This window comes from Mixophyes fleayi, chromosome 11 (genome assembly GCF_038048845.1).
Source record: "Mixophyes fleayi isolate aMixFle1 chromosome 11, aMixFle1.hap1, whole genome shotgun sequence".
NCBI lineage: Eukaryota > Metazoa > Chordata > Amphibia > Anura > Limnodynastidae > Mixophyes > Mixophyes fleayi.
In genome coordinates this window covers 4,230,724-4,256,644 of record NC_134412.1, presented here as the reverse complement: position 1 = coordinate 4,256,644, position 25,921 = coordinate 4,230,724, and the positions used below count along the sequence as shown (strand labels likewise).

At 43.1% G+C, this 25,921-nt stretch overlaps 1 protein-coding gene and 1 long non-coding RNA gene across 3 annotated transcripts in view; one reads left to right on the top strand and one right to left on the bottom strand.

Moving 5' to 3' along the window:
* Nucleotides 1-25,921, bottom strand: part of LOC142107339 (uncharacterized) — a 135,845-nt gene that overhangs the window by 11,693 nt on the left and 98,231 nt on the right. The gene's annotated exons all lie outside the window — the stretch shown is intronic.
* IFFO2 (intermediate filament family orphan 2) overlaps nt 1-25,921 on the top strand; it is a 43,888-nt gene extending 17,967 nt beyond the window's left edge. Inside the window, exons 2-9 of one of the 2 annotated variants that reach the window (XM_075190712.1) lie at nt 14,232-14,292; nt 14,375-14,470; nt 17,218-17,358; nt 17,895-18,043; nt 19,064-19,184; nt 19,349-19,438; nt 21,312-21,442; nt 21,541-25,921. In XM_075190712.1, coding sequence (XP_075046813.1) covers nt 14,232-14,292; nt 14,375-14,470; nt 17,218-17,358; nt 17,895-18,043; nt 19,064-19,184; nt 19,349-19,438; nt 21,312-21,442; nt 21,541-21,646 — 895 coding nt within the window. In that variant the 3' untranslated portion in view covers nt 21,647-25,921. Of the gene's footprint in view, nt 1-14,231; nt 14,293-14,374; nt 14,471-17,217; nt 17,359-17,894; nt 18,044-19,063; nt 19,185-19,348; nt 19,439-21,311; nt 21,443-21,537 lie in introns of both variants that reach the window. The other variant, XM_075190711.1, reaches the window with a different exon arrangement.

Sequence of the window (25,921 nt, the reverse complement as noted above, 5' to 3'; positions counted from 1 at the left end):
CTGATGTAACCTATTATACAGTTATAAAGCCTGTGCCCTGCTGCGATATCCGTATTGCTTCCCCACAATTAGCCCAGCATTGCCACGTGTGACCCCAGAAACTCAGGATATCTTGAAATTATCTTATTAAATTCCGTAAGATCGTTGCCTAGGTAGATGGCAGCTATTGGCCTATGTGTGGGGTCATCTTCTGACCCTAAATTATTTTATTCTGTGTACACCACAGAAGTGTGATATTTGCATGCAGAGTGCTGCAGTGCTTTGTTCCTATGTGCAGGGTAGGTTTGCACCGTGTTGGTTCATCTCCAGACCTCATAGTCAGACCTCAAGCAGCGTCTATCCCAGGAACGTGTTTCTGAGAGTCGCACACGGACACAGTTACTTTTGTCGGCTCAACCAACTTGACCGACCATTGTGGCAGATGGTAATTATGCGTTGTCTAATTCCTGACCTGCTAGTTGGTGTATAAAGAGACCTGGACAATGCTGCTATGTGAGGTCTTGTACCACAAGAAGAGGGAGTTCTCAGCCATGTATATTTACCCACATATGGAGGGTAAAGAGCTGCAGCCTGAAACACTGGGACATTGTTCTACAAACTGACTGTTTTTATGTCACTCATAAGTGATTGCATCTAATGGATGAGAGAAGTTCTGTGACGAAACTACATCCATCTTATGTCCAGACGAAGTATAAATACTCCACTGATCACGCAGTCTCTGGGGCCATTTGTATTCGTATTATTGTTATTCAGAAGTCTTGTTCTGCTCCAAGAAGCTTACATCACTGTGGATGTTTTCTTGTTCACAATTTGTTCTGTATGTAACAAAGCATATTTGTACTTAAGGTCCAAGATGTAATCATGTAGTGGCTGTACTAACATAACCAGCGACTCTGCACAGCCTGCTCCCACAGATAATCCCATTCTTCACATTCACTACCAGAATGTTTATAGATTTTATTTGTTCCAGACATCTGGTGATTTCCAGCATCCTGCCAAACGCTCAGCAGCCGTCACGTTCCAAAACCCAGACGCTTCTGTGATCAGGCTGTTTATTCTATCTGCAGCTTCTGTTCTGCGGCTTCCCAGCTACTGTGGAACTACAAGTGCCAGCATGCCATACCACTTCTAGTTTCACATCAGATGGAAAAGCCACAAGTTGTCACGGCCCAATCTGGAACAACCCTTGGTATATTGTATAAAGCTGGGTACTATGTCATGTAAATATGGAAGTGTGTACGCACTCGCCACCAGCAGCGTTGGCAGATAATTGTAGAGTCTACACATTCTTTTCAGCAGATGGTTATGAGGGATAAACGGCTGCTCATCAGGACTTTCAATCGTTGGTAAAATCATTACAGGAATTGAATTTAAAGTGAAATAACATAGGTGTGTACCCAGAATAGTTTCTGTTAATGAGCAAAAAAATAAATAAAACAGAACTAGTTCTGTTTTCAAAGTTGTCCTTTTCTATACAATATATAAACTATGTTTTTACAGTTAAAATTCACTTTTAAGTTTTTCTATAATTACTCATTTAAACAAGTTGGAGGCTGATTCTTCGTTTGCACCAGGGAAGTTATAATACTTCTGATCTCTCTGCTCCACCTTACTGTAAACGTTGTCACTCCCAGCTACGCCCCACACTGCTCAGCCGGAGTGTTTCACATGTGTCAGACGTAATATGTAAATATCAGCACTAATTGCTGAGTCTTCAGTGTTCATGAAATATTCAGATGAAGTTATTTCCTCTTGTGGAAGAAATTAAACAGATACTTAATTGTCTTCGGTCACGTTGCAGAGAGATTGTGTAACCAGCTGGTGTCTAGGCCTGCGCTCTGAGTGAAAGTCACTGGGCTGGATCTTGTATAATCACCAGTATTTGAGAGCAATAAAGACATTACGGCTGAAAATGTGGATCCGCGCTGCTGCTTCATTTTTAGTTACATTTGTCTCCTTAAATACCGCTCCGTTTAGGCTCATGTTCTACACATGAAGCCCCTGGCTTTGGGCACAGTGGTCCCTATTGGATACCGTGTATGCGCACTGCCATGCTGGAGAGCTTGTATCTTGCAGTCTGCACACTATGGTGCCAAGATGTGTGCAGATCATGTCTATGGCTACCTGCTGGTATACACTGCCTTCATCTATCTACACCCCTACTGACATATATACCTGGATGTGAAAATCATCCCAACCAGGGCCCTGTAAGTGTCTAGTTTGCATGTTCTCCTCGTGTTTGCTCCCACACTCCAAATACATACTGTTAGGTAATTGGCTGCTGTAAAAATTAACCTGTGTGTGTGTTAGGGAATGTGGACTGCAAGCCCCAATGGGGCAGGGACTGATGTGAGTTCTCTGTACAGCGCTGCAGAATTAGTGGCGCTATATAAATCAATGGTGATATGATGATCATTTATAACTCGGATTTAATATTGTTGTATATATTATATAGTTGTGTTAGATCCCCTGGTATCTTCTAAAACACAGCCTGAACTTGTTTATAATAAATGTAAAGATGATGTATATTTATTAAGGGATATAAACTTCTCACAGGCCGGGACAAGAGCCGTTTGGGATTTTTTTTATCCCAGATGTCTCTTATCCCATTCTCTCTTTTTTTTTTTTTTTTTTTTTTTTTTTTTATTAGGTAACCAATAACTGAGACTTCTGTCAAACAGCCGGGGGATATGGGACCTCTCCCACATCCAGTATTAAATCTTTAGTAGTGTTCATGTGATGGCATGTACGAGGGGCTGGCGTTGCGTGACTGCGGCCCCTGCTTTTTGACAAACTGTTTGTTATGGCAAAATATTTTATTTAGGAGAAATCCCTTTTATCTCCTTCATGTATATAAAATGTGAGTTATAAAGCTCAGAATCTGTGTTGTACATTGCACAATAGTGGTTGGGATCAGGAGATTTGTCTGTTTCCTAGTCTTATAGTGATATTATCGGGCAGGTTTCTATGTGTGTGTGTCCCCTATAGCTGTGGATTCAGAACGCACCTGATTGGGTTTTTACACCTCTGAAACAGGTAGTTAGTAAAACCAAGATTTCAGGCTGTTGTCTTCCCATCCAGCATTGTTTATATAAACACACTAAAATTCAAAGTGAAACGTTTTCCCTCCTCATGTTCCTGGGACTTTCTCACAGTGTCTGTATGGTCCTAGTAGCTCGTTCTTAGACTGCTGCATTTTTAGAGTTTTTCCTGGCATACGGTAAGTCCTGAGTCCATAGGAAATATTCCAGTGATGCACCTTACAGACGCCCATTCAGTAACCTGACAGTGCCACGTTGTGCTGAATTGTTAGCCCAAGATTTACCAAGTGGTTGTCTGTAAACCACTTTCATGCAGTTTCAGCACAAACTTGTGCGTCCTGTAAAAGATCTAAGGTCAAGAACGGCAAAATTCCCTGATGACAACAGCGCCACCATCAGGCTGTGAAAGAGGAGCATTAAAGTGCCCTTGTTGCCCACATATTGTCTGAACCAATGAGTCTTGTCTGACTAAGAACAAGTGGTTCCTGGTTAGTTTATAGGCTGCGTTCTCATGAATCTCTCTGTAATTATGTCATGCTTTGCTGTGCTACAGGACAGAGAAAGCTGGAAGACAATGAATGAATTAAACGTTGCAGATTACTGCACAGCTTTGTTCTTCTTTGTGTATGACGTCATTCTCAACGTATGACATCAGACTTTGCCTCAGACATGTTTAGATAACTGTATGAGCTTACCCATTGACAATATAAGAAAATAGTTTGTGTAGGCTTAATTGCTCTAAGATTACTTTGTCTATTTGGCAGGAAACAGGTCACGTCCCCTCCGGGAGAGGTGAGGTTAATGGAAGTGTTTCCACACAGCCCAATGCTTATAAACGTCAGGATACTCATGTGAGAGCTATTAGCTGGAGGCTTACATGAGATTATAAATCTGATAATCATGCTATAGATTATATAGGGAATAAACTATCTGCTTCTCTTAAGGCAAAAACTTGTTATGTCTGGAATTCCCGTCACTTCTGTTCCGCCCGGACTTTTCAATACCTTGGATAATGCTGTCCTAGTATTTAACATTATTAGTAAAAGTGACACAGTCATCAAAACTGTCCAAGTGTATTTTGCAGACATACATACTTTTATTTGAGCCAGTGTAGCTGGATGCATTTTCCCAGGAACATAGAGTTGGGATGGTTTCGGGGACTGGGTCATCTTGTTTGGATATTTATCTGGTCACAGATATCTCCTTGTCTTGGTCTTGCATTGCTCTGGAGTTTGTGGTAATTTCAGTGAGTCATCCGTGTGTTTGTATGAATACCGGCCAGGGCAGGAAATTCATTATTTTGAAAGATCAGCGGCCGCTTTGGCAATCTGAATCCCAGCTATTAGTCAGGCTCATATAACCTCTGGATCTATGTCTGCTTGTGAACTACAAGTCTCAGCATGGTAAGGCAGGCAGGGAACACAGACGTGTAGTTCTCCAACAGATGACTTAAAAGGCTTGCTGGGATTTGTAGTTTACCGATGGCTACACACTGGCATTTATTCTGCCCTTTCCTAAACCTTTCTCACAGCAAAACAATAGCCCCCTTTCTCCCATCACGGATTGGTGTCGGATGACACCCCCCTCTTCCCTTCCCCAGTGATTTACTTAGACCAGACCTGTAGGATTACATACAGATGAATGAATCTGGCCAGCCTCTGTTGCCAGGCGATATGCCCTTTAAATCTCACATGGAAAATTCACGTCAGCCAGACCAGTAGCAGAATAAGTAGAGAGCTGTGTACATAGAAGTTCCTGACGTGCTCCAAGGTGGGGAATGAGATGCAACAGCCCCGATCCTCATATAGAAACTTCACTAATGGACGTGTAGGGAGCGCACTGACCAGGGCCCGGTGCAGTAACCATTGAGTGTACAACTAATCTGATTAGACTGTGTGCAGAGAATGTGTCTCATTAGGTTCTGTGTGTTGGGTCATCTCTCGGTGAAGCTCCTAACTCGTCCTTTTATTAAGAGGTGAGATGATCAGCTGAAGCTTGTGTGTCCCCATCTCACCTGGTCCCATTCATCCAGACACAGATCCTCTAAGTCACATACTAAAGGTATCCGTAACCTTATACTCACAGGTCAGGCAGAAAACAAATCTCCATTGATAACAACAGTGTCGGTATCGGGTTAAGGAAGTCGGATGCTCAAAATAAATTTTCTTACATAACAATCCACAAGTCAGGGATCCTATACTAATGGGGCAGATACGTACCTGAAACCCCCCCCCCCCCCTCTTAGGGGCATATCCTCACCGTTCCCAGGACTGAAGGTGGATACAATGTGTCAGATGTTAGGTCTGGTAAGTGGGGATGTTTGTTTGCCATAATATGACCTTGGGAGCCAGTGGTGGTGTGAAGGGGCTAAGAGCTATGGACTGGTCATCTGCAGATTAGGATTCAGGCCTAGTCCCTGAAATGTTTGTGCTTTTGTATATTAATGCCCTCTGCCCTCTGTCTCCTCTCGCTTCTCTCCGCTCCCCTCAGTGACTCTCAACCTGTCATCCGTGCCCACCCTCTTGGGCCATAGTTACCTGCCTGTACTCACTTTTCCCCTCCCTCCCTCTCTTTCATGCTGTGCCTGAGCCCCCAGAGTTATAGTGCTTACTGTTACTTGTACTGTGCTGTTTCACCTTGTACTGTGCCATTGTTTGTCCTTGTACGGCGCTACGGATACTTTGTGGCGCCCTATAAATAAAAATTAATAATAATAATAATAATGAGACAATGACTGTAAGGGAGTGCTTGGACGGAGGTCTTGTAGCTACTCTCTGAGAGTGTCTCTAAGTAGTGCGTTGTCCACCCAACTGGCGAAGTCGGGGGGTAGATAGTGATGCGTGTTACTGATTACATGAAGTCATGGTGGTAATAGAACATACACAGACATAACTTGTTCCATAGAAGCTGTTCATTTATATGAAATGTTAATTTGAAGCGTACTGGGGGGGAAGTGACTGGTTGTGTTGGTAGTTTCTGAGGAGGATACACAGAGGAAGTGGTTTCTGCGTAGTTTGAACATAATATACCAGTCTATTATTAAACCATGGCAACGGGCTTCAGAAAGTTACATTACTGCTTTCAATTCTTTTCTTCTACATTTCATTTCATGGACGACCATGTCTGGCCTATGACACAGCATGAATTCTCCACAGCTCTGCCTGATCCTCACTGATGGGCAAAATAGATAAATTGATTTGTTTAAGACCAGTTTTAACCACCATCCATCTGTTTTGTGTGGTTCCACTGACTTGCGATTGACCAATTCAACCAATAGTGACTTGAGAACAAATAGATTTGTCTGAAATAACCATCAATATTCTCCAGAACTCTCTTACTGTCGGACTACACAACTTACTGTACCATACCTGATGCCAGCTTCTGAAATATCATTGTTACTGACCCTTTTGAATAGTGACGTGGCACCCAGTCAAACTGGAATATAACGGACATCACTGGCTCCTAGTGAGTTGGCCATTGGTTCACCCCACAAAATAGCTGCCCCCACTGTGTTTGGCAACATAGGCAAAATAATTTTGTTTCCTTTGAAATATAACACACGTATCCTCCCTCCCAGGTTTTTTAACTCTTCCTATGTGAGTCTTATAATCTTAGGCCACATCCAGCCTGTTACTGTGACTCTCCAGGTGCTGTGAAACAACAAACCCCAGCATGCTTTGCCAGTAAATAGGCAGCCGATCTTTGGCAGGGCATGCTGGAACTTGTAGTTTCACAAGCACCCAGAGAGCCAGGCCTGCATTAATGTATCCTGACACACAGAAAATAAGTGTCAGACCCCCAGATTAGTGTTGTGCATGCTATCTGTGATTCAGCTTTTCAGAAGGGTGCTCTATTTTAAATGATGATTTTTTTTTTGCACACTGTTGGTATATTTACTGAGGTTTCCTAACCGCATGATGGAGGCACATTTGGGGAAACATTCAGGCTTTGTCCCACCATAGTCTTACACCATCTGATAATGTGTGCAGTGTGCTTTCTAGGAAGATGGCACAATGGGGCCGTTCATATCTCACATACAGCCAGGTAATCCCCCATAGGGATGACAGCTTGTACCACGGATCACTTTGTAGTGAAGGAAAGTAGATGGACCCCCGAGGGAAACCGCTGCAGGTAACCGGTAGGTGCGTATTAATACGGGCTGTGCTATCAGGTGGCACCATTACAGCTGTCCTGGCAGACATGCTCACAGCATCGGGCGTGTAGCATTGGGTGCGACCGACACCTTGTCAGATACAAATCCCCATCAATCTCCTCTGCGCTCAGTGCAGACAAACTCTCTTGTAGTGAGGAAATCCTGTTTGTTCTGCTCCCTTTACTGGATTACTTTGCTCATTGTCTCAGCCCTTTACAATCTGCATGACACCAAAGTGGAGAATACGGCATCATTAGGGCGAGACATTATATTTTATTATTATTTATGTAATGCTTTCTTGACATGTGCTGCAATTATAAATGCCTCATCACGTTGGCCTCTGTTGTTGTACAGCAGAGAAGAAATGTTTAATCTGCTATTTTCAGCATTCCGCCTGCAGGTTTGGTTTTATAAACAATTAAGGGCTTTGTAATGATAAAGAGGACATAGAAGATGCTTTTACCACATAATTACTTGAAGTGGTTTCCATGTCGACATGGGATTTTAATGCCGATTAGGTGTGATACAGACCTCTATGGCCTTACATGCAGAGTTATTTGCAAATATTTATTAATATATATTTCATGGTCCACTTAGTGTATCTATCGCCTAGTCTTTTTGTGAGCTGAACCAATATCCTGCCTGACTGTTCATTAGAAACTTTGTGCCTCAGTGATGTCACTGTCTCCTAGTGACTGGATAGGCTGCACTCTCAGTGATGTCACTGGCTCCTGGTGACTGGATAGGCTGCATTCTCAGTGATGTCACTGGTTCCTAGTGACTGGATAGGCTGCATTCTCAGTGATGTCACTGGTTCCTAGTGACTGGATAGGCTGCACTCTCAGTGAGGTCACTGGTTCCTAGTGACTGGATAGGCTGCACTCTGTGAGGTCACTGGTTCCTAGTGACTGGATAGGCTGCACTCTCAGTGATGTCACTGTCTCCTAGTGACTGGATAGGCTGCATTCTCAGATATGTCACTGGTTCCTGGTGACTGGATAGGCTGCATTCTCAGTGATGTCACTGGATAGGCTTTAAGGTAGTAGCCATATTTTGCTCTAGTGCCGTATCTTGGTCACCAAATGGCTTTTTTACTTTTTATTTACAATTTCCTTTATTGTAGTCTATCTGCTGTGTGTGATTCCTGGATGTAATTGATAACAATGAGGACACACTGATACAGCAGTCTGCATGAATAGGTGGATTATTAGTTAAATTTGTAGTTCTTCTGGAAGGTGCCAGGTTCCTTCATTAATATTTGCCTGTAAAACCATTAGTCTTTTTTATATACTAGTTCACTGTCATCCCTTAGTGACTCCTATAAATCTCCCCCTGATTACAATGAATTCCTCCGGAGCCGGGGTTACTTGGTAATGAGCAGTGGGAATTTGTCAGGGAAGCAGCAGCTGCCTGGTACAGATCCCAGGGCAGCAGTGTAAGGAGGGGATTCAGTCCCCCAGCCCATATACAGGCTGTCTCCTCCGCATACCTCGCTCATGGTATCATCAGACTGAGAGGGCATAAAGATCACTGGTATTATTTATTATCATTCCTCTAGCTCCAGCGTCACCTGCTTGTTATTTTGTAATCTAAACTGTAAGCTCCTGGGCCCACGAAACACACTGCTAATGATTCCCTTTGTTTCAAGCACTTCCTAGTGTCTATATAGTGTCTTCCAGAAATTGTGTCAGGCTGCGTATTGTAGTGGTCTATGCAGAATAAACCATTGATAAATGAACTATTCACACACGGCATAAAACCGTCTCCACTCTAAAGATCTTCATGAAGACATAGATGTATTTACTAATGTAGGTGCAACTGATTTGACACTTGCTTACAATTCCCAGCATGCCTTGCCTGTAATTAGTGTTATAGAACTACAAGGATCAGCATGCTTTGTCAGCGTATCATGGCACTTGTAGTTCCACAACGGCCCAAGGGCCACAATTTGCCTCACCCGTGGCCATTGACTGATCACAGCTAACTGGCAATGAAAGGGTTACTTTCCCATGATCTGTTGGCTGTATGATGATTTCCCATACTGGTGTGGTTGGTCAGGTGCTCTTGCTGAGCAGTGATTTAGGCTGTTTGATCAGTTTAATGCTTCCTTTGGACCCCGTCCAGGAAATGCAGCTTGGATTAAGATTCGGCATCTGTTTGCTCGGCTCTCGGGCGGCCTGTAATTATAGGACTGGAGTATGGAGCGGCCATTAACAGGACCTGCTCTCTGAACGGTCTCATGATCCTCATTGCGGATACAGACCTTACATGTCCCTGTAGTAATGAAATAGTCAATGGCGGAATATTGCCTTTTAACCCCTTAATTAAAGAAACCTTTTCCTTTTCATATACTGTGAGCACTTCCTTTTGTCTGAGGGTTAGTAACAAGGAAAATAGCGTGAACACCCGACACTGCTGGGCAGCACGGTGGCTCAGTGGTTAGCACTTCTGCCTTACAGCACTGGGGGTCACGAGTTCAATTCCCAACCATGGCCTTATCTGTGTGGAGTTTGTATATTCTCCCTATGTTTGCGTGGGTTTCCTCCCACACTCTGGTGTGTCTCAGTCTGTCTGTCTCTGCTGGTGTGTGTGTTAGGGAATTTAGATTGTAAGCCCCAAAGGGGCAGGGACAGATGTGTGCGAGTTCTCTGTACAGCGCTGCAGAATTAGTGGCGCTATATAAATAGCTGCTGCTGATGAAATAGTGCTCTGTTAATGTTACCTTTGTGTGAAATGTTAATTAGATGTTACTACGACTTTTGACAACTAAAAATAGCAATTTGCACCACCTACTTTGCCCATTGTCCTAGTGACAATGGGCAAAGTAGCTGTCCGTTCACAGGGTGACCACTTCCACTCTGTGTAGAGTTCTCGTTAACGCCCCAACACCGTGCAAAAATCTTAAGTCAATGTTTTTGGGAAGTAGAGCATGAACCTAGTTTTTGGGGATCGTCCGAATTTCATGCATTCCAATACTTTGTGCAATGTGTGAGTAAGGTGCATCTTGCTGGGGGGAGCGCAGTGGAATGTTAGACATCAGATACCTGAGCTGATCATCATGTTTTATAGATGGTGATTAACTTAGCGTGTTCTTTCTCAAGAGCAGGCAGCTATCTGACATATTACATGTCTGTGTCACTCCCTGCGGGGTTTGGCAAACAATCAGATCTGGATGTGTTAGCGGCTGAATCAGACGGTCTCCTCGCACCTGTACCGTGTACTCACCTGTCACCTACATTATGCTTCGTCAATGCAGCCTATCGATTACCAATAAACCAGAAACATCACTTTTATACCGGATTTATTCTTTCTAGGGAACATTGTGCACAAAATGGCCTCAGTGATGTCACCGGCTCTCATGAAGATTGGTGCTGTCTCCACTGTGTCTAGGTGACAAGACCACGATAATACTCGTTTCTAAAACATGAAACCTTAATGCCGTCTCGTCTTAATGTTCTGTCCCCTACAAATAATAATGGCCGCCAAATAGCCGTTTCACCGCCTGGTGTCATCGCGGGATCACATAAGACCATTTAGCATTAAACCTATGCTAGGAAATGTCATAGAAAATATTTACTGTATATCTCATATGATGAACATTTTGGTTATTACATGAATTATGTCTGATGCAAATGATTAGAGATTCAGCAGATTATAATAGACGGCTTCAAACAATAGATTTGGGATATGACATAAAAACGCTGGTGGTCTTTTTGTGTTTTAATTTATACTTGTTGGTTCATCTGTATTTTCAATTACTCATCCAGTCTCTTGGTGTTACGGTCACTGGTGCAAAGTTCATGATAAGTAAGAATTTCATTACTAGGATCTGTTTTTTTAGAACTTTTTTGCAAATCATTGTTCGATTAACGTGACATTAATGTCCCCAAGTCCGGGGTCCGGTTTCCATACATGTTGGGTTAATGTGTGGTTTGAGACTGACAGGGAGCTAAAACTTCCGGGATTCTGTCTCAGGTGCACTCGCCCCGCTCCTCTCGTCTCACAGGGTTTAGAATTTTATTATAGTTTATATAAGGCCAATCATATCACACAGCGCTGTACAGGATATGTAGTCATTCACATCAGTCCCTGTCCCTGTGGAGCTTACAATCTATATTTCCTGCCATATACAGTAGGGTCGGGTACATTTAGTCCATGCCAATTAACCTACCAGTATGTATTTGCACTGTGGGAGGAAACCAACGCAAACATGGGGAGAACATACAAACTCCACAGAGATACAGCTCTTGTTGTAATCTACCCTATGACCCCAACACAGAGGCAGCAATGCTAACCACTGTGCTTCCCTACATTACCAAGCAAACAAGGGCACCTTCCTTTTTGAGGTTATATTAATACACACTCTTTCTATCATGACAAGCTTGGTTATTATACATATATTCATACTAGTTCTTATAAAAAGCCCATGCATTAAGGATATCCCTGTTGTAGCAGAGTTTTATGAACTACTTAGTCCTTCGTTTCCGTTCTACCCCTGGCTGATCAGTCAGATCAGAATTTGCTCAGTTGCTGAGTTTGGGTGAATATCTTGTGTTAAACCTGAGGATGATGGATTGCTAACTCAGCCCACTATGTAAAATCTCTGCTCATCTCTTCCTTGTGTGATTATTCTGCAGCCGAGAAGCTCCAATCTCTGGTCTGCTAAAACCATTTGCACACGACTGCCTGGAATGCAGCTAATATAGACATATTTCAGATGCCGCAGTATGAAGACAGAAATTTCTTTTCTAGGAGGGTTTTGGAAGCTGTCCAAGAGCTGAGGCAGACGATCTCTTCATCGTTTCGCTTGTTGGGAGTGAAAGACTAAATTTAGACTTTTCTGTGAAACAGAATCTGGGCCAGAGGTCTGTGCAGAGTGCGAGATTTACTTGCACATTATCCTGAGAGTTGGTCCACATGATTTCGGCCCCTCTAACTTATATATGGACATATGTAATGTCTGAGTAAGGTTGTGAGCTTAATTCACACACCAGTCATATATGATCCCTCATGTGGTGATGTAACTGGCTCTCAGAGTATGGGAGTGGGAGAATCGATTGACTGACTGGCTCTGGTTATGTGATCTGAAATAGACACATTCCATCAGAAGGCTAAAGTACATATTGACGTGAAGGTATAGATCGATGCTGACTTCAAATGTGTCCTTTGGTGGCTCGTTTAAAAAAACCAAAACTATTTTGCAACACAGTGGGAGACCTGCTGGTTATCTATAATAATGAGACGCTTTTAGGAGCTTGGTAATTAGACTCGTATAACAAAACTGAAAGGATATTTGTGTTTCATTATGCTGCTATATCAGGGGAATTCTGTGAAACTGGAGACATTCAAAGTGGAGTTAAATGGTTATAAAATGCTCTCTATAGATTGATATATTTAGTTTACAAGTTAAGCTGGGTACACACTACAGAAATTTCCACCAACTTTTTATGCCGAGCGATTTTACATGTGATCGATGTTCCGATCGCTCGGTCCATGGACTGCATACACACTGGCCTTGTTTAGGATGATAAAGGGAAGAGCGGACGTCCCTTTAGCGACTTTTTACAGCCATGTTGTCGTGAGCAATGACTGTAATTTTGTACTCCCTGTTGTGGATCGGTCGGAAGTTTATACACTCTACACAGCGGAAACGAGATTGGAACGAAAATATTAAACGGTACGACCAACCAAATGAGGCGACAATCATCCAATTGGGCAGACTTTCGACCATTGTGTAACTGCACACACTGACCCGACTTTTGAACGAGCGGTCGTATGTCGGCTGTTTGAGCCAATTATTGGACGAAAACAGTGTAGTGTGTACTTGGCTTTAGTGACAGAAATGTCAGTGAATAAAATTAACATTTGAACTAAAAACAGAGGGTAATCCATAGTGATTCGTCCGAACGTGTTCTCTCTGGGTGAAGAGGATATTAAATGGGTAAAAAGATCCTACTTCTACAGAGAAACATTCTGTATGTTGTATTTAGTGTTCGCACTCTGGGCCTCGAGCTCACTGGACTTGTACAATAAATTTGTCCACCTTTTGGCCGCACACAGACCCTATAAGATCTTGTGCTGGTGGTGTGGGGCGCACTCTGCTGAAGTGGATGATGATTAGAGAATAGATCCAGTGTACCCATCTCTGGACATCACTAATTAATTTTTACTCAATCCAACCCCAAAACCTGCCCTATCCCCACCAACTGCCAGGACTAGAGGAGTCTGATGCCTGGTACTCTCCTCCGATCAGTGCTATTATCTCCCTCTGTAGACATTATGGGAGATATGGTTCATATCCTACAAAGGCACTGACTGGGCTCAGCCTCAGCCAAATAACTGCTTACACCTCCTTTATTCGCTCTGAAGGAGAGCTTGTGGGGTGAGAGTACAACAGTTTTGTTTAAGGGGAGGGTGGCCGGTGACTGGTCGTATCTTGTGAGACCCAACAGCTGCTGAAGGTTTTAAAGGCATTAAGCAAAAGACAATGGGCCGACATCCTATAGAGACCACCTTCTGTGGTGACCCCTCAGTGAAACCTTACCAGGGTTTCCCAAACCCAGTCCTCATGGAAAACCTGCTCTGTTGGGGAGCCCTATCACCTTGCTGGAGCACAGGTGTAGTCATTACTGACTGACACATTGTAACAGATCCACAGGTGGTCCTAATTATGTCACATGTGATCCGGAAAACCTGCACTGTTGGGGAGCCCTGAGGACTGGGTTTGGGAAACCCTGCCTTAGACCATTTATTTATTATATTGTATAACTGGATTTGTTTCACATTGGAGAGCATTGGCCTCTTAATAGAGAACATAAGTTATGTAACCGTTTAATAGGTTTAATATATTGTACGATGGACACAGTAGTGGTCGTCTTGGAAGAGATGGCTTCCCATACGTTATCTCTGATAATGTGAATTCTGCTCTATAGTAGTTAAAGGTCTAACCAGAGGGTCTACATAGCTTTGTATAGTTATTTGTGGTTTAAAACAAGATTGCTTATTAAGGGTGTCTGTTTTTGTTGTTTTTTTTACAGGTGGGAGGAAGAGCTTGCCAAGAGGGCCAATCTTGAATCAATGGTGGAGACTCTCCAAGAGGTACGATATAGCGGTCTGTATTATAGGCATTCCAGCCACCAACATGGCATATGCAACTGTCTGACACCTCTTTCTTTGTCAGGAGGCGCAAGAAGCTTACAACGTCCACGATGAACTCAATGAGAAGATTGAGAGATTGAAAAAGGAGCTGGTGGTCTTCAAGGGTCTGATGAGTGATGTAAGTACCCTTAGTGAATGGCCGGCTTCTCCTAGCGCAATCACTGCGGAATGTATAACCCACACCGCTTCATACATGTGATATAGAGCACTGTTATGTTTCGCTGCATCGGAACCCTCCCTGGGTAGTAATTGTAGGTGATCACTCACCCGCTTCTCCATCAGCTGATGTGACATATGAATGAGGGCTGATTGCCAATGGGCTTGTACTGACCTAGGGTAACATAACCCAGTGTGTTGTGCGTGTGGCTAACGAACTGTACATGCTACATGCATGATGTGTTCTGTGCATGTCCAGCTGGAATGCAGAGAGGCGAGCAGGAGAAAAGGAAAGAGGACTTGGACCTTCTTTTATGGTTAATGTGGGATATTTAGGAATGGGCGTTCTGAATCAGATTCCGCTTCCCACCTAGAGATTACATAAACCTCAAGTGTTCTCGTAATCTATTGCTTAGTAAATTACCAATGGCGTTCTACGTATTTCATTCTGATCAGTGTCTGGGGAGACATCAGTATCATTGCTAAATAATGATCATTATATAGGTATTATTCACACCTAGTTCTTGAAACTCCGTTGCTGCATGGTAAGAAGCGTAACGTACCTCTGGGGGAATTATTGAGAGAATAATCCAAGAATTGAGCATGCTCCATTTTCGTGCATTTTTTTTTATTTTTTTTTTGCAAATTTTAATTAAGATTAAAGATCCCTGTGGCCATTGCCCTTTATCCCCAGAGTAAATTCTTCTAAATGCGGTATACATAACACTTGTTTGTAACCGTTTTATATAAAGGTTTGAACGTGGCCTAATATTTGGCAGCCTGTATACAGATACTTTGTAAATGGCTACAATGAGAGTTTGCGGATATGTGCAGGGGTTGAAGCAGTTAACTAGTTCTGGTTGGGTAGCGCTCGGTGAGATGCGAAATTGAAGCCATATTAGGATTGTAAACCAAGGGAAACAAAAGGCTGAATTATGAGTAGCGCAGAGTCTGTAATCTGACTCTATGTAACAGCAGGAAAAGTCTTTGTATTCTCCCAGCGTGTCTGTGTTCTGCAGTATACTGGATATGAATTCATCCTCTAAAATCTTGAGGAAAAGTCCTGGAATATGAATTATTTTGAAAGTAAGAATAGAATTAGATGAGCCTAGGACTCTGTTCTGAAATCTGCTGTCCTGATGCAGAATGAGTTAATATGGGTTTATTCCTAATTAGTTTTCATTGCTTCCAAGTTTAATTTGTAGACTGTTCTCCTGCCCCAATCATTTGTTTTGTTTTTTTGAAAGTTTTTATCTGCACGCTGGTTCTGACGATGCCACTCAAGGCTGGCTCCCAGACCCACGGCCTTGCCAGGATCAATGCCAACACTATAATATATACTCCCAGTGTGTATGGGTGAAGGACTCTTTCTGACGGTAGAGAGGACTGTCATTACCATACATTGAGACTACAGTTGTGTCACTAAGGACAGGTGTAGCCAGGGTGGAGGATCCTGCTCTTTATAGAAACATTCTTTACATAATTTAGTGAGATAGAAGGGAGGCAACCAGAAAGTGACAAGTTGGCTATAACAACTCATTCTGGTTGGCTTCAAGTACTTGGTGGACACTTCACCTATTTTGTATGTGTTGTTATAATCCCTTAAGACCTTTTCAGTAGTATCACTGAGCACAAAGATTGTGGTCTGTATACAGTCCTGTGTTCTACGCGCTCTTTTAGATCTTGCTGTGCTAACGTTTTGTGTAATGACCAATCAGTGACACAAAATGCTCTGTTTGTAAGGTCCATTATTTATTAACCTTTTATCATATAATGTCAAGATATTACATAGCGCTTTACAGAGAATGTTCTATCCTTGGTCCCTGCCCCAGTGAGCTTACAGTCTAAATTCCCTACCACACAAGCATGCTAACATTAACCTACCACCATGATTTTGGACTGTGCGGGGAAACCCAAGAAAACATGGGGAGAAAATACAAACTCCACACAGACTGGAGCCTATGAGCCCAGCGCTGTGAGATAGCAATGCTAACCGCTGTGTCGCAGAGGTGTATACTGTAGAGGGGATAGACACATTGGCAGATTTGTTATGATCAGATTTGTGCTATACATAATGACAGGGTTAGAAGCGCTTTGCATGACATTGAACAGTTTAGCTATAGGGATTAGTGCACAATAGGGCTACCTGCATTCCTGATGTACCCTACTGTACATGCGATTGCCCCCACAGAGCGCGTAGGACACTACAAGGCCACAGCTCATGTTGTAACAAGCTCGAATAGCCTCAGGTCTGTACTGATACGTAGAATGCAATATACACTGTAATTTGTTACCATGTACCCTTGGAAAATATTAGGATGTGTTTTCAAAGGGCACAAACAAAAGTAAAAGGGTCTCTAGGCATAAGCTTGCTGTTCACATTGATGTGTAGCAATGTTGCCATTAAACCTTCTAGTCCTTTGAAGAATGGATGAAAGATACTACATAGGTACCCACACATTAATGGGAAGAGCAGGTTTAATTCTAGATACTGTTACTGTATCGAGCAGAGCCTCTGGATGACGAGATGGGTTTTCAGTCTAATATGTACTAAACTGTTACCATATGTAAGATTAAATGTGATGCCGGATGCTCCTGTTGTATAGAAGTGATTTATGGATGTGACCGTGGATTCTGATTACTCTGACAGTTAGGGAGAGATGTTTATTATGTTTATTAGAGGAGATAATATCCCAATATCCCCCGCAGCCAATGACCGATCTCGACTCAAAGATCCAGGAAAAAGCAATGAAGGTGGACATGGATATCTGCAGGCGGATTGATATCACCGCCAAGCTGTGTGATGTGGCACAGCAGCGAAACTCCGAGGATGTATCCAAGATGTTCCAGGTGACCGGGCCTTGCCTTTCTCTGACTTGTGTTCAGGCCCCCCGTATACCTCTTACTATAACTCAGTAAATCTAGGACAGAACCATGGTGGGGGCACTGTTGGTGAGTTAAGGCTCGGCTACAGGCTGTAGACCAGCGGTAGACAACCAGCTTTTATTGAGCCACCCCCATCTGTTGCAACTTGTATTGTGATCACATTAGATAATAACTCCCAGAGTATTGGTTTCCATTACAAATTTTGGTTCCTCTGTCTTGCTGGCCTCTCCATTCTCTTCCATCTTCTCTGTAATTCTCTGCTTCTATTCCACGGTCTATGTGGATAGGACAGGATAGGGAAGGGGGCTGAATCTGGCACGGCTTGCTCTTTGCTGTGCATCCTATTGTACATTGCATGCATGCCACGGGCTGTAAGCTGCCACTTTTGCTGCTTGTCAACACATAATTCAGCCTCACTCCTACCCTCCATTGCCCCATTGAAGTCTTCTCTATGGAGAGTGCTTGTTGTTAATGGAGCTGGGAACCTTATCTCTTTCAAGATAGGAACGGTGTCTAAAAAGAGAGAGCGGAAGCTGGTGTCAGAAGAGGACATCACTGAGCAGGATGGGGACGCTGGACGCTTCTCAGATGATGAAGTCAGCTGCTCCCTCAACATCACGGACGAGATGAAGAGGATGTTTAACCAGTTGTAAGTGCAACGTGTCTGCTGTAACGTAGAATGCTACACAATAGTTATTGTTCCTCTATACAAGTATTTCATTATTACATTAATAAATAGAGTGATGAAATAATGTTTGATCTGGAGTAAGAAAATTCTAACACGTGGTGTCTAGATAGGTCCCATATACGGAGCTGGACCCTGGAATTGATGCATTCTTAATAAATGAGTTGTATTCCCTGTATTACACTGCCCTGTTTCCGGTGTTAATAGATTAGAACAAGTCCAGACTGAGATTGTTTCCCTGGGAAGGGATGTGAGCAGCGGAAGTCCTAGAGGTCTCGGCCAAGTCTGAGGCTCTGAAGCAGTAGGGAGGGGAAGGGGGGGACTATTTGAATAATGCTGACAAAGCTCCATGACCTCTTAAAATACCACCAGTCCCAGCATAAGCGTCTGCTTATCCTCAGTCCGTTACCCAGCAATCTGACATCACCACAAATCTATTTTAGCTTTCTTTAAATCCAAACACAACTTGGATACATCCAGTGTGTAGATGAAAGACCCTTTATGGCAATGATCCTAGTTTATATTAAAACCGACAATCCATAATAACAAAGAACTGAGTATTTTAAGAGATGATTGAACATGGGGGATGCTGCATGAAAGACCCTTTTTCAACACTGATTTTGGGGTTGACTTTTTACTAAATTTCCATCAGAATGAGATGACGCAGAAACCATCCACTGCAGATCTGCTTCTGCAAGTCCCATGATCCAGTACATATTGCTCAGCATGTGTGCAGTATTGTGTGTCTGTATATAGTGTCTGAAAATACAGTGATGTCCCTTCATAGAAACTAAGCTTAAAAGGAAGAGAGAGATTAGTTTCCAGTCCATTGCTGGGTAGTCGTATAGCGCCACCATGTGGGCGCATAAGAAACAGACAGATCAGAGTCCTAAAACGCATCTCAAATCATACATAGAACAGTCAATATAGAGAGGTAGGATTTCTGCAAAATATTTTTTCCTAATGCTGTAATATTCTCAACAGACGGGAGACGTATGATTTTGACGATGATAATGACAGTTTAACATGGGAAGAGAACGAGGATACACTGTTATTGTGGGAAGATTTCACCAACTGTAACCCCTCTGCAGAGCTGCAGGGAGAGGTAAGTTCTACACAGGTCACATACTGCACTTTAATCTTCTGCTGTCAAAGAAAACACAAAGGGGCACAAACTTGTGAATCAATAACGACTTCACAATACTGACACATGACTAAAACACACAGGAGTCCGTACACTTCTTGAGCCCCGTTGTCTGTCTCTTGCAGGAAGAAAGTTTGGGCAGTTTGATTCAGGAGACTGAAACATTTCTGAAAACACGGGACAAGGAGTACCAGGAAACCATCGACCAGATTGAGGTGAGATATGATGAGCGCAGCCATGTTGGATTGTGGAAGAATTTATCCATGGACACCACGTTTAATGTCCCTAAACTGTACTGTAACCTGTAAATGGGCTGCAATACAACAAAACTGTCTAACTCTTATTTAGGTTTTCTGATGCAACCTAAAACATTTTTAAAGGCATAGTAACCCTTTTTTTACTGTTTGATTTTGTCTAGTGTAAATTTTGAGAGAGGAATGTATAATATTTATATAGCAAGAACTTTCCTTAACTCCTGTAAAGTCCACAAACTGTGACCCAGCTACCGACCTCAGGACCCTGCACCCCCTTCTGTGACCCAGCTACCGACCTCAGGACCCTGCACCCCCTTCTGTGACCCAGCTACCGACCTCAGGACCCTGCACCCCCTTCTAACTGACCCAGCTACCGACCTAGGGACCCTGCACCCCCTTCTAACTGACCCAGCTACAGCCCTCGGGACCCTGCACCCCCATGTCTGCACCCCCTTCTGTGACCCAGCTACCGACCTTCGGGACCCTGCACCCCCATGTCTGCACACCCTTCTAACTGACCCAACTACCGACCTCGGGACCCTGCACCCGCTTCTAACTGACCCAACTACCGACCTCGGGACCCTGCACCCCGCACCCCCTTCTAACTGACCCAACTACCGACCCTGCACCCCCTTCTAACTGACCCAACTACCGACCTCGGGACCCTGCACCCTGCACCCTCTTCTAACTGACCCAACTACCGACCCTGCACCCCCTTCTAACTGACCCAACTACCGACCTCGGGACCCTGCACCCCCATGTCTGCACCCCCTTCTGTGACCCAGCTACCGACCTTCGGGACCCTGCACCCCCATGTCTGCACCCCCTTCTGTGACCCAGCTACCGACCTTCGGGACCCTGCACCCCCATGTCTGCACACCCTTCTAACTGACCCAACTACCGACCTCGGGACCCTGCACCCGCTTCTAACTGACCCAACTACCGACCTCGGGACCCTGCACCCGCTTCTAACTGACCCAACTACCGACCTCGGGACCCTGCACCCCGCACCCCCTTCTAACTGACCCAACTACCGACCCTGCACCCGCTTCTAACTGACCCAACTACCGACCTCGGGACCCTGCACCCCGCACCCCCTTCTAACTGACCCAACTACCGACCCTGCACCCCCTTCTAACTGACCCAACTACCGACCTCGGGACCCTGCACCCCGCACCCCCTTCTAACTGACCCAACTACCGACCTCGGGACCCTGCACCCCTTTTTAACTGACCCGGCTACGGACCTCAGGACCCTGCAGCCTTTCTACACTGGCCCCAACCACTTCCTGCTCAGTGAGCAACATATCTCTGTTCTCAATGGACCACAGTGTTGCCAGCTGTGGAATCTGGATTTCCGATAACCAACTTGTTCACATCTAATGCTGCAGATGGTTGTCCGAGTAGTGTATACATAACACAAAATGTACACCTGGTCCATTATCATTGATAGAACACATGGAACAACTGACATTAAACAGCCAAAGCGGAGGCAGTCACAAACCCAGACATTTGCCTATATGAATAGAGAACATATAACTGTGTATAACACATACATGTTGCCTTGTACTACACAGAGTGTAACAAATACTGTTTTGGAGGATCTAGTAACTACTATAATTAAAGTTCCCAAACGTGTCCTGATATATAGCCGAAACGAGAAGTCTTCTATACACATTATGCCTTACATTAAAATGCCTATTTCTCCATGAGGAGAGTTCAGTGGGTCGGTGGTTTAATTAGTTTGTATATGATGAATAATTGGTGTATTCATAACGGCACGCAGATCACTAATCTGACTGCCCCTTATTTTACCCCTCTTGTTTGTGCTTTAGGTTGAGCTGGCGACTGCGAAAAGCGACATGAATCGACATCTCCACGAATACATGGAAATGTGCAGCATGAAGAGGGGTCTGGATGTGCAGATGGAGACGTGCCGGCGGCTGATAAAGGGATCAGCTGGCAGGTGGGGGACAGATTTCAGGAGGAGTAGGGAACGGGGGGGGGGTGTGACAGAAGGAAATCCGCCCCATGTCTAAATACTGTTACTTTTGTCTACAGCAGAAACTCTCCCTCCACCAGTTCCGTAGCCAGCAGCGACTCAGGGAACTCTGATGAAATGCAGGACGACTTTGAGAAGGACGGAGATGGAGACAGCGCTATCAGCTGATGAGCGACGCCTTCCCCTACCGCAAAGACATTTTGGAACATGAGCGCGTGGACAAACCAGAGACTTTGGAGGATTCCCAAGATGCCCTCCAGACTTCATCCCTTTATTTGGTGCTGTAAATGTCTATTCTTCTACAGAAAACCCTGTAAATAGAATTCTTGAAGACATAAAAAGAGCTGTATGACATGTGCCTTCCCCACTTCTGAGCCACCTGGGATTATTTTGCTTTAAAAACAAGTTTTTACAGCATGTTAAAGGGCGCTCGCTGCCTACACACAATGACCGAGCCGCTTTACAAAGCAGCCTATCAAATACCTCTGAAGCGGTGACATCACTCAGGCACAGAGTTCCCAGGGATTTGATAGGCTGAATTCTTGTGTATATTTGGATAGCCTAGAAAATGGACTGCATTGTGTGTAGGCATCAGATGCACTTTAAATCGGGTTGTTTCTGGCAGTCAAAATAATGGTGGTATCTCAATTTAAGCAAATTAAATGATTATAGGTACGTTTGTTTATGCAGGATTAGTAAAATTGACCAATGAGTCCCATTATTCCTCTCCGATCAGTACAGCACAGCAGCTGGAGAAGGGGGCACTAAGTAGGGACACTATGCAATATGTTGCCTTATTTTTGGATGAAAGTTTCCCATTGTGGGAGGTGTCATTGGAGGTGGGGAGCGCATGCCGTGGTGCAGTAAAGATTACTTTGCTTTATATAGGTGACGGCACTTTTGGGTTTAGCAGATCTGCAGTTAGGGTTAAGTGGTTTGAATTAATTGTACGGCTCTTGTGTAAAATGAAAATGCTTTCTAATTCCTATATGTACCTGTAGTATATTTCAGCTGTCCAGGCTCCACTCCTTTAAACACAGCGTGTAGCAGTATGCTGAGCCGCTGGTCTGTACTAAGTCCTGGTATCCTAGTGGTAATATAGCGGCTAAACTGAGCAAAATTATTTTAACTACAGTTTAAAGCTTTTCACAGAAGTGTTAAAACTGCTTAAATGCCCCATTTGTTTGTCAGGTCACCAAAGGCCAATAAAAGAGCATTGGCTGAGAAACAAAATTGAGGAAGAAAGACTATAAGCACATCTGTTTAGATGAACCTTTTACAACAGGTGTCTGTTACAATGCCCACGGAGGTTGTGCTGGGAAATATTAAAGTGTGTCCGGAACAGATCCAGAATCGTTCTGTGCTGGCTGATGCATAGAGTCTTATACCAGCCAGAAAACACTTCCGTGTCCTAGACTAGGGCTGCGTCCTGCACAACCAACAGCTGCTCAGTGCGTCATTGTTTCCTATTTATCAGTAAGGCGATATTACTGGGAAGTGGGTGTTAATCTTACTACTATTTGTTATGAGTTTTGACTGTAAAGCCATTTCTGTATATTAAGAACTATGTTTCATAGGACTGTTTGTTATTTATCATACCTTGGTGGCCTTCTGACCTATTGTTTCTCTAGAATTTATGAGTTTGCAGAGAATAGATCTCTGCATTGTAAAACCAAAGCTGAAATCCCTTCCCCGGTGTATGGAGAGGGCTTGGTGAAGCCAGTGTGCATTTTCATAGATTTTGCTGCAAACTGAAGCTTTGCATTTCAGTAACGCTTTCTGCTTCCTAACCACAGGTTCTTATCGGGCCATTGTTAATGCAGGCGGTTTTAACTACAGCATGGTCGTGAACTTGTATATAAGAGTGTGGATGCAAACTGTATTGGGATGTAGTGTGTTGGTCTCGCCTGTAAGTGGCGCTGTGAGCATCAGACTACATCATTACTCTGCAGCCTAACTCTGCCATACAGATCAGATCCAAAATACTAGAAGACTATTGTCACAGAACAATAGCTAACATTAAAACAGTTTTGCAACTGATCACTGTAGAAATAATGCCGTTTTTCTGTCTATTAACAAGCAAATACATATTTAATGGTGATTTACCCTACAACAAATGTGGAAGCAGTTTAGAACCAAATTTCCAGCACACTTGCTCTGCACGGTTTACCAAGGGCCCCCTCTAGTGGTGAAGGATGTAATTAACTTGCCCAATAGCATAGCTCATAGTTGAGACCTTTTGTATGTTGCTTTTATTTCTCCTTTTTTTTAAGCTTGTTGTGGGTCACAGATGTACCAAATACCTGCTGGGTTGCAAATAATTTGAGAAAATGCTGCAGCTATTTCTTCTGTATCAGCAGACTGTAAATACTTCTTTTGTATTGGAATAGACATGTCATATTGACATATTTTTTAGGATTACTCTAAGGACTGTTTTATTATACGTTTTGATAGGGGGGGGCTGGAGTTTGTTTGCCTTGATTATTACAAAGGACACATTGGTGGACGCGTGCGGTGTGGAAAGTGCAAATGACTTGCTTATTAAATAAACCCCAAAAGTTACATTCTATGTGCTGTGTAGATTACTTCCAAGAAACACAAAGATAATTATAGTCATTTAAGGGAGTATCACAGATGGGGAATGCTCAGAAATAAAACAATGGAAGTTAAGTACAGTAATTGATAGCAACCAATCAGAAATGTCCTTCTACAATTTGCAGTAGACCAATCACTGCTGATTGGATGGCGTGGTGTACTGCCTCTTATCAGCAAACCTACAGATTAATATTGTATCCTTCTAGGTGTATATATGTTTTTAAAGTGTATCTGTCGCCTACTAAACCCCACTTTCGGTGTCCCAGAAGTAATTTTCCTCTGTGTTCTGGTGAGGTATATACAGCACATGGTATATGGGGGTGTACATACAAGGAGCGGGTGGTGGACAGTATTTCTTGCATGTTGTTGTCTGTACAAACATGTCGGTGTTGCTTCGTAGTGGACGACTGTCAGAAAAGGACTTGAAAAATAACAAGGGTTATAAAGATTATGATAACAAATCCTGGGGGTGGGGGGTGGGCTGGGGAATTTCTCTGTAAGCTTAACTGTAATCTATTTATAAAGCAAATAGTGTATATTCTATTTTTATGAACAAAACCTTTTGAAAAACTCCAAAAAAAAAAAAAAACAAACAAAAAATTTTTTTTTTCTAATTAAGTTCTCTCCATTCAGTATTCTGGCTGTACCTTAAGAACCATTAGAGGTGACGCATGTATAAGGTTTGGGAAAAGCAGAAATTTCTCCATCACCGGTCAGAGCAAACGACACACTAAGAATCCAAGGTCTTATTGTAGCTGCAGGGACTTATATGTGTGAAAGTTTGTTGAGCTGAAGTAGAACATATTCCCCCAAATAACTTAATTATTTACAACAAATCCTTTTCCAAATTCAAACAGCAATTTATTGTTAGAATACTTTGTTTTATTGGTAAATGTCAGCGGCAAACATACGCTTCTTGCGTAACGGAATATTTCCTATAGTTTGCCAGTAATTACTGTATACCAGCCCCACCTCAGTGCTACGGGAAACATAAATGTGAAACCTTTGCATCATCTGTGACCAATGTCATTCTACAAACAGCGACACTGGAGAATGTAAGATCTGAACAATTAATCTTCTTTTACAAAGTGTATTTTTTTTTTTTTGTTGTTGCGTAGTCTTCATACCATGTCTTATGTATAAATTTGGATACGTTTCTGTTTTGTAATGACTGTTTCTAGAAGTGGCTGCCTCTTCCTGTGTTTGCAGCTACTACTAAGCTATTACTCTGGGTAGTCGTAAGGCAGCCATCTTTAAATATCCCTTTGTCCCCTCTAAAGATCCATCCGACCAGCCATGAATTGCCTCATGCAATAACTATAACCTGTTTTCTGTAGGTGGTATTAATGTGGCAGAACAAAGTTAAACGTGACACTTATACCTGGATCACAGTACATTCCTCTTAGGAGAAGACATTATTTATTGTGGTGTGTCAGATGTACGGATAATCTAACCTATACCTGGAGGGTACAGCACTTAAAGCCAAATGGACTATTTTCATGTATCAGGTTTTCTTTGTTTCATATTTTAAGTTGTGGGGATTGGGGATTTTGTACAGGAATTGTTTTGTAGATCATGTACTTCCTTTTATATTATGTTATTTCAGTTCTCATCTTCCCTGTACCCTATCTGTATTCCTTGTAACTACAAATAGTCACATAACCATTTTGGCAAACAAATGGTAAAGTCCTAAATAATCGGCTTTCTCCCAGAGGGGATGGCGTGATATTGCAGAGCGATACATTGCTGCCCCACCTGGGCAGGAAGCTGGTTAATAGGATGTGGTACTTTTATCTCTTGGTAACGAAAACAACAAAAAAATTTCAATAAACACCAAAATTCTGGAAA